We start from the raw sequence: 9,211 nt of genomic DNA, 5'->3' as shown, positions 1-9,211 counted from the left end.
CTCTAATTATAACATGCCAACTCAATTTCATGGACGAAACGAAACATTATATTAATTGCATTTGTCATCATCTGCTTAACATAGAATTAGTCTGCAATTGCAAATTTGCAACGTTGAATACGCAGTTCTCGCGTCTCGGAATTACCTATTTTTTTCACATTCCCTTTGACCTGTCAATTCATTCTCTTGGGGCATTCTTGGGGACGGCAGAGAAACCACAGAGAACCATCATGGCTTCTCCGCCAGAAGACCGACCCAAGAAAGAATCAGGTCAGTCTTTGGACACGAGCCGGAATCACCCTCTGGCAACCATCACAGGTCACGCCCTGCCACCGGGGACGGATTACACGCCCGTTATAGGCTACCCGAACCTGAACCCACATGTGCAACCACGCTTCCTGCCTCCACAAGCCTATCATGGTTACTTGCCTTCGAACGCATGCAACAACGGCGCCTGCCCTTATGATCAGCCACGGCGAGCAGCCTATTATAATTACCCCACACACTTAAATTCCTCGCGCAGCTCAGGCTTCCGTCGCGGCTGTGTCGGGATGATTATTATATTTGTCTTTCTTTCGTTCGTGAGCGCCGTCATGGCGTGGCTCATTCTACGTCCGGAGTTCCCGGTTTTCAGAGTGGACACGTTCTCCGTTTCCAAATTCAACACCTCCGATTCGGATTTCACGGCCAATTGGGACGCCAACGTTAATGTTGAGAATCCCAACCACAGACTGAAAGTTTACTTTCATAAGATTAAGAGTTGGGTGTCTTACAAAGATAACATCTTGTCGTCCTCTTTGAATGCGGAGCCTTCGTTATTCCTGGATGCGATGGGACATGCCGTATTGCATGTGAAGCTATCCACGAATAACTCGTACGATGATCAGCTTGCGTGGGTAAAGTGGTTGGAGATGGACCAGGACCGAAACGGCGGGTCGGTGAGCTATAATTTAAGGATGATGGTGTGGTCGACGTTCAAACGTGGATGGTGGGGGCCAAGGCGCGGCAACCTGAAAGTTTACTGTGATGATTTGGAGGTTAGATATGCGGGTCACGCAACTAACAACCGAATGTTACCTCCGGGGCAGTCTAGGGTGTGTACAGTTAAAGCGTGAATTCTAATATTAAGGCTTTTTATTTTTACTTTTATGTTTTTACCTTGATCTTCTTCCATTATTATGCATGGAGATTGTCGTAAAACCAGAGGCCGGTGGATCGGTCGATGAAGTGGTTTTTCTGCTTTTGAGATTCTGTAACTTGTTAATTTGTTGTATATATAAATTTACTTTTTCTAAATTTTTGTCAACTTCTTAACTTTAATTACTTTATAATTAGACTACACTCGATCTTTTTACACCGGCCGGCAGCCGGCTGACTTAACATATTTTAAGTAATTTTCATATATATATATATATATATTTATTTTAAATACGTGACTAACATGGGAAGATAAATGAGTATAAAGAGTATTATTACTCTTATAAATATATGATATATCAATATTTTTTTTTTTTGTTATAGATATTAACTATGTTTGTTAACGACTTTATTTTCGGTTCTTTAAGTCAAAGATTGAAAAACAATTCAAAACACAAAACACTTATTATTACACATGCAAAATATGTTTTTATATGTATGTTACATTACAACCATTTTTAAAACAAAAAACAAAAACCTTTCGAGCTCAAAATATATTAACAAACATATCTCTCCTCGCACCCTTTTACGCTTGTTAATCAAGAAAGACTCGGTGTGAAATAAAATATCTTAGGTTTTAACTATAATGTATAATCAATTGTCCATTCATCGAAAAAAAAAATTATCAAAGTTGACTATATATATATAAGAGAAAAAAAAAAAAAAAAAAAAAAAAAAAAAAAAAAAAAAAAAAAAAAAACATTGCAGAGGAGAATTCATTGAAGGAAGCTAAGTATTGCTCAGGAGAAGAAAAATGAAACATAGTAGAGATTGACAACAAATATTCTTGTTATTGCCAACTGCCAAGGCAGAGAGATGGCTGATGTTGGGGACGAAAACAATAACAATGCACACAACATTTTGGCATGAAAAACTCACATGAAATTTGCTTCTGAAGTGTATATATATAGTTTATTGTCACCTAAAAAACAACAACAAAACGACACGTAGCAAAAAAGTCTAATCCTCCCATTATACGGATTTTAAGAAGTGTTGGGCGTTTTGAATTTTGACAAAGGGTTTTAAAAAATGTAAAAATTGAGAAGTATTTTCAAAACTTAGAAGAAGAAGAAGAAGAAGAAGAAGAAAGAAAGGCGTGACTGAGCTAGTCTCCATGAAGGACACCAAAACAAATTTTGATTTTGAGGCACATCAAAGACTCAGCCTCGATAAAATTATAACACGTATTTTATTTAAATTAGTATTCCATGAATGAAATCTGTTAAATTAATGTACATAATTTAATTGTAGGGAGTAATTTATTTATTTGGTATACTTTAAGAATTTTTGAATTTATTTTGATGCCACGTAGAACTAATTATAAATCTAGGAAATTGACATATTTTAAATTTTTACCTAAAATTTAAGAAGTTACAGAAGATCTCAATTAGTTTTGAACCGCTTTTAGTGTCATTAGAGATAGAATCTTATCGCTTTCAAAAAGAAAAAAGAAAAAAAAAAGAGATAGAATCTTATCAACTTACAAATTAAGAAAAGTAGCATTTAATTTATTTCCACGTTGAAGTAATCGATTAAGATCTTTTAGAATTTTTGGAATAAGACTTGGTTGCATTCTCTCGGTACTCCGTACAATATATTTGTAAATTTTTTATTGAATATATAAGAATTACATGTGTATTTTACAAATTTAATAATAAATTTTCAAAAGAAATATATAAGAAAATGACGTGTAATAATGATAGAAATTTAGATTAGAAAATATATTATAGAGGATGCTAAAAATTGGGAAATTGATCTATAAAAATAAAAATAAAAATAAAAAATTGGGTAATTCAGGGCGGATCCAACCACGATTTTCATCCGTCTTTTATCACCTGCCAGGTGTTTGTAGCCAACTAAAGATTCCCTACATCCGTCCTTATCAAGTAATTTCTTCGAGCTAGCCCACGTCACTGATTCACCCTAGTGAGTAGTGACCTCTAGTCTCTCCCTCAAAACAAGAGTCATCCCGGAAACCCTCCAATTCAATCCCTCTCCCTTCCAGATTTTTCTTTCTTCTACGTGATGCCATGACGACGATGTCTTCAACGCCAACAACAAGCGGATCCCATGACAAAACGGTCATCGGATACCCGGCTCAGTCGAGCCAAGTCGCAGCCGGCTACCCAGCCGCCCCGACCGCCTACCCCTATGCGGTCCAACCTCCCTCCTACACACGACTCTACCAACGCCGCGTGGGCCCCACCGGTAGCCGCAGTGGGTCCTCGTTCTTTTGCCGTCTGATTATGGCCGCGGCCGCGTTGTTCGCGATCCTGGGCGTGGTTTTCTTCATCACATGGCTAGTCCTCAAGCCCCAGCTTCCCGAGTTCCGGGTCGACTCGGCCTCCGTGTCCCCACTCAACCTGACTGGCTCTGAGTTAACCGCCACGTGGAACCTAACCCTCTTGGTCCGCAACCCCAACACCAAGCTCCGCATCTACTACGAGAGCGTCCAGGCCTCGCTCGTCTACGGGAACGGCCCGGACGGGTTACTACTCGGTACGACAACGTTGGCTCCCCTCTTCCAAGGGAAGAAAAACGAGACCCGGATCCGGGTCGGGCTCTCAGTGGTGGGCGAGTACGTGGGCGAGGACGTGGTGACCAAGATTTCAGGCGAGAGGGCTCGTGGGTCGGTGGGATTCGGAGTCAGAGTGTTTGCTTGGGTCAGGTTTAGAACTGGGTCTTGGTGGAGGTCGAGGCAGTGCTTGTTGCGGGTTTACTGTGATCAGGTCCAAATCGGGTTTGGGACGAACAACGGGTCAGGGTCTTTGACGGGTCAACCCGGGGCTTGCGAGGTTGATCTGTGACTGTGAGTAGTAGTTATTCATAAAAATTTCAAATGGGTCTTGTCACTCTTGTAGTATGATAGACAATGTTAATCCCATTGTTTGAAACCAGTAATATAAATAATATTATACATCATGCGCGATTCTAAATTGCATGTTATTCCTTTAATAAATTTTCTCGCTTCCAAAATGGAGCTTGCTACATATGTCTCACTTGGGCTCTGATTTTATTGGAGGAATTAAGGCAGTGAAAATGAGATAGGTGGAGTTGAATTGAGTTGAGGAACTTGGAGTACTTTGCTGTGTCTTTTCTCTATTGTGTTTGATGCTCCTGTAGTGTGGATGACTTGTACTTGATTTACTTTCACGAGCTCGGTTAGTATGCAATAGAACATGTTGTGAAATCCAACTGGGTGTAGGGTTTACGAGTACTGTTATGTTAATGTGCAATTCCTTGAATCTTAATATTGGTAGTGGAGATTCAATCGGACGAAGCATCTTAATTTATGTAAAATTTCTTCCTATTTGAGGTTTTTTTTTTTTTGCTTGGTCTTGAGGCTGGTGTCAGTTTTGAGCTTTGAACAGGCCTTGAGTTGAGGTTTAACGAAAATGCCCAACTTAATGTTTGCGTCTCAAAAGTATTTGTAATATCGCACTTTAGGTGTGGATTATGCTTGAGGCATGTGCAGTCCTGAACCATGACAGTTTTGCATTTGAACTATATCTTGTAAAAGTTGAGTCTCTCCCTCTCTTGTAATTTTAGTTTAGATTTAACTAGCCTTACATTGTCTATGCTTAATTAAATTCAAATTATCATTTTTAAAGAATTGCCTTGAACATTTTTAGGCAAGATATTTAAAAATATTAAAAAAATTATGTTGTTCTACCTACCGAAAATCCCAATCATATATTTATAATATGCTGGTTTCTAAAAATTTGAATTTCTTTATCTTTCTTCTCAATGACTCTAACCTTTACATTATCCGACTGGAGATCAACTATGGCTATGAACCTTTTATGACCTCAAATTATATGTTACTCTCTTTGCTGCACTGCTACCCTTCTTGGCGGATGGAATATTAAATCATAATCCAGGCTGTTGATTGGAATATCAGCTTCTACATAGAAAAACAAAAGGAGAAGCTAGTAAGATTTGCTATAATCATGTGGAGGCCTTAGTCTCTGTGATTGTGGTTTTATTTTCTAGCAAATCATCCGAGCTTATGCAAGAATAAAAGCAGGTTATTGGCTGGGATAGCTTTTAAGCCTTGTGCTATCTTAAGGTGTTGTAGATTTCATAACTCAATTCTTTTGTACTTTGAAGTTCAAGTTGGTTCTATTCTGAATTCTTTTTTAGTGCATTTGCTTTGATGGAACCACTAATTGGGTTGTCAGCCGTCCTTTTGAAACCCTTCAATAAGTGGGGCATCAATGACAATCATCTTCAGTAACTTGTTTCTGGAATCTAGAATGCATTCTCTACTTTTGCTTAATGGAAGAAAAGTCTGATTATTCTTTTGGCTTGGTGTGTCAATATGTGGGTGAAGAGAAGAGGCTGCAAAATATACATGGTAACGTGAGCCTCTGAGTCTGAGCCCCTACAAGATAGTGTCTTTGGTTGTTCTTTGGGGCTCTCCTATTTTGAGAAAGTTTTTCTGTTAGTGTTCTTATATCTGTGGTTCCTATCTTGACAGTAATAACGAGGCTTAGTTACTATAGACTTCTTGTTTTTCATGTTACTGTAGTGGCAAACATGTCAATGGTTTTAATCTGTTTTGGCTACTTCTAGTTGGCTTTGGTCAATAATTTGTGAAAAAATATTCCATGGCGCTTAGCCGCCTATAGTTAAATGTATTTTAGGGTCCTAGAAAAATGGTTGCGATTCTCTCAGGCAGATTATCAGGAATTCATTGTGACTAACTGTGTTTTGATGCCATTGTGCCTAGAATCTTCTTGCTCATTGCTCTGTTTTTCTTTCCTTCATTTTATATCTTATTCTTCAATTTTCTGCTTAATTGCTGCACTTCTTCAGCGTGTGTTTCTGATAAATCCCTCAGAAAGATGGATAATAGAGCTGCAAAACCCTAATTTCTATTCCCAATTCCATCTACTAACAATTTCCCCTCACTGTTAAACCTATATATAACAAATCTATATGTTAGTGTGCTATATTTCGGAAGGTTTAAGAGGTGCCCTGCATCATTGAGCCATCACACATGAGGATGAATCTGTTGAGGTGGTCTTGTTAGAGTGGTGAGGTTAGCAATTGGTCAAATATAGATTTTGGGATTGGGACATGCAATGTTGGTTTAGTAGGTATTACTCTATACTGGACGTTTTTTATCTTTTGCTTTTCACCAAGAAAAAGTAAATCTGATTTGTTAGTCATTGGTTTAGAATTCATATTGTGCTATATTTTTTTTTTACAGTGTTTTTTGTATTTTCTCTTCTTTTTTCTTTTTAAAGTATGAAGCTGGTGTGGCTTTGATTATATGTAGCTAATTTAGGTTTTCTATCCAAAAATGAAAAAGATTATGATGATTTTGTTTCTCTGTTTGCTATTTTGATGGATTGGAGTTCCATGTGGTGAGATTAATCATACAGTTTTGCTTTTGATCTTTTTGTAGGTTTATTATTTTGAACGATTTTTGGGAACCATAATGTTTGACATGTTGGGTTGTCTTTGGAAGGAATAATGAAGGTCTTATCCAGTTTCTCAGCTGCCATATTAGCATTTTAATTTTTTTTTTTTGATAAGTAAGTAGAGAATTTTATAAAAAGCGTAAAGGCGCCCCTAAGCATACATGAAGTATACAAAAGAACACCAAAAAAGGAAAGAGAGGGAAGGGGAAAAACACCTAAAAAACCTAAAACAGAAGGAAACCCAAAAAACCCCTACAAAACCCAGAGACTAATACATCACATTAGGCCGCTTTGCCTTGTCCCGGCTAGAACCAAAACCTCTTGAGCACTCTAGGTTCTTCACTTCACGACTCCCTTTAAATTTAGCATTCTAAATTTTGTGGCATAACACTCTTAGCATCAATAGGTGTCAGTAGAACTCTTTAGTGTCAGTAGGATGCTAGCATAGAGCAGAGATGTCCGATGAGGGATTGCCAAATATTTTCCTATTTTGGTTGTATCTTTCATTTTAAATGTGTCTATCTTAGTTCCAGATGTACATGGCCTGGCCACGGTAAGTGCCTCCAGGTTGAAGGTTCATGCTTCCATTTGCTGATCTAATTTCATCTTTCCTGGAAATATTCATTCTGAGGCGAGCCATGTTGTGAAATAGTTTATTCTTTCCCCCATTTTGATGAACCATAAAAAGCAGGTGAAATTAATAGCTTTTGCATTGAAAGATATATGGAATGTTCCTTTAGTGTAACAAATTACTCTGATCATTTCTTTCATATTTGTGAAGTAACTTAGACTCCGTATGTTTTAGATCCCAAGCGATAGTGATGGCCGCATGGGACAATAGAAGGCAAGAAGCGGGAGATATGGGAAACAATAAGAAGTATATATAGATAGTAAGTGGGTTCACATGTGGTTATTGTTCATGTGATGTTATTTAGTTGAGTCGTGGCTGTATATGAGTGGCTACATTGTAGGACTTCAGTGGAATTATGCTTGTACAGAAGTCCTATATATATGTACTGTTGCTGATGGGGGAATAGAACAGGAAGAATTGTGTCATGATTACCGATTATCTATTGCAAGTTTCCTCTCTCTCTCTCTCTCTATCTATCTAATAACTGATATTTTTCTCATTCCTTGTCCCTGTACTAAGTCCAAGATAGGGCCACGGGGCACAAAAGACGGAGGTTGAGGACGTGGTGGACAGCCTGCCCAAGATAACATATTCCATATGCATATAATCTGGAAGTGGCAATAGCAACACTTGGTCCATACATCGTTTTGTTCTCATGGGTCGTATTTTTTATTGGGATTTCTTGCTGTGCATGTTCTAATCATATATTTTATCTTTACATATTCCCCTTTCGGTATGCTCCGTTACAGGATGCTTCCAGAAAACATTTGTAGCAGATGCGATTATGAATCGAACCGTAGACGGTGGGTTCTACACCTTGGAATTTGGATAGAGGTGCTCGGGTTGTAGAATCCACCTGTCTAGACAAGTATGAGGCCTATTTGTCCTTTCACATTAGTTACACATTTTGCATGCAATATAGACCGTTAATTGAACCCCATTCCGGTCATTCGCTTCCCCATTACCTATGGTAGCTAGCGTGTGGAACGATTGTTGTCTTAGTCCGACAAGCCTAATTGCCCAGCATTTAACTTTATAGAAGAAGGCTTGGCAATGGAAATCACAATGGCCATTTTATTTTCTGTTATAATAAAAAAATGACAAGATTCCCAATCACGAAAAGAGGGACCATATTTGTTGTCATAATTGAACATGATTAAGACCCTTAGTGGGGGGAGAGAGAGAGAGAGTATGCAGGAATCCTGTTTATGCACAAAGGCCGTCGGATTTGTTTGTGGGGAAGACTCGGGTAAATAAGCAGGAATTGATACCAATCGCATCCATAACACGTGTGAGTTATAGAGTAGTATAGCTGGTCTACCATTTCTTTTTCTTATTCAGTTTTGGCCTTGAGGGAATATTTGTTATTTAGAGTAATGCCACCACTCATTTTTTTATTCCTTTTTATTTTTATTTTTATTTTTATTTTTATTTATCTTACTTTGTTGATAAGGCACTACGAATCATCCTTTAATATTTTTTTTAATAATATTATACACTACACTTTTATCTTATTTTTATTTTACCATTTTGACGTAACATGGTCTGGTAGCCATTGTCACATTGATATTTTCTTTTTTTAGAGTAATGGTATCCTAGTATGCTGACGTGACATTGTTAATTCACTTTTAGATCAACACTTGATATAAAAGAAAAAAAGAAAAATCAGTAGTGAATTGACAATGCCACATCAGCATAATATGATCAAAGTGAAATAGAAGTGTTGTGTATATACTTTTTCTCTCTCTCTCTCTCTCAATAAGGGTCGATTCAACGATTGATTGTCAATGACAAATTAACAAAATATTATAAAGGTGCAGTTTATAATATTACTCATGTGCATAAATATTAAAAATGAGTAGTGAGTAATGAGTAATGCTGATGTGACAGTGCTAATCAGTCATTTAATTTTTTTATTTCTTCTTTAATAAGGACTGATTCAAAGAGTGATTAG

General features: G+C 37.6%; 2 protein-coding genes and 1 long non-coding RNA gene across 3 annotated transcripts; all 3 read left to right on the top strand.

Annotated features, from left to right (window-relative positions):
* The first annotated feature begins 230 nt into the window (after positions 1–230).
* LOC133872667 (uncharacterized) lies at positions 231–1,115 on the top strand. The gene has a single exon (XM_062310246.1). It carries the CDS (start codon positions 231–233, stop codon positions 1,113–1,115), a length of 885 nt encoding a protein of 294 aa, XP_062166230.1.
* A 1,987-nt stretch (positions 1,116–3,102) lies between these two features.
* LOC133874083 (NDR1/HIN1-like protein 10) lies at positions 3,103–4,133 on the top strand. Its single transcript, XM_062311913.1, has one exon. It carries the CDS (start codon positions 3,228–3,230, stop codon positions 4,002–4,004), a length of 777 nt encoding a protein of 258 aa, XP_062167897.1. The 5' UTR covers positions 3,103–3,227; the 3' UTR covers positions 4,005–4,133.
* A 1,450-nt stretch (positions 4,134–5,583) lies between these two features.
* Positions 5,584–7,682, top strand: LOC133874084 (uncharacterized). Its single transcript, XR_009901200.1, has 2 exons — positions 5,584–6,299; positions 7,432–7,682. It is a non-coding gene; the product is annotated as an uncharacterized LOC133874084 (long non-coding RNA).
* The last annotated feature ends 1,529 nt before the right edge of the window (positions 7,683–9,211 follow it).

Source organism: Alnus glutinosa, chromosome 7 (genome assembly GCF_958979055.1).
Source record: "Alnus glutinosa chromosome 7, dhAlnGlut1.1, whole genome shotgun sequence".
Taxonomy (NCBI): Eukaryota; Viridiplantae; Streptophyta; class Magnoliopsida; order Fagales; family Betulaceae; genus Alnus; species Alnus glutinosa.
This window is presented reverse-complemented; position numbering and strand designations above follow the sequence as displayed.

What these genes read in the sequence shown, in the direction of transcription:
- LOC133874083 (XM_062311913.1), top strand. Translation starts at nt 3,228, where the DNA reads ATGACGACGATGTCTTCAACGCCAACAACAAGCGGATCCCATGACAAA.
- LOC133872667 (XM_062310246.1), top strand. Translation starts at nt 231, where the DNA reads ATGGCTTCTCCGCCAGAAGACCGACCCAAGAAAGAATCAGGTCAGTCT.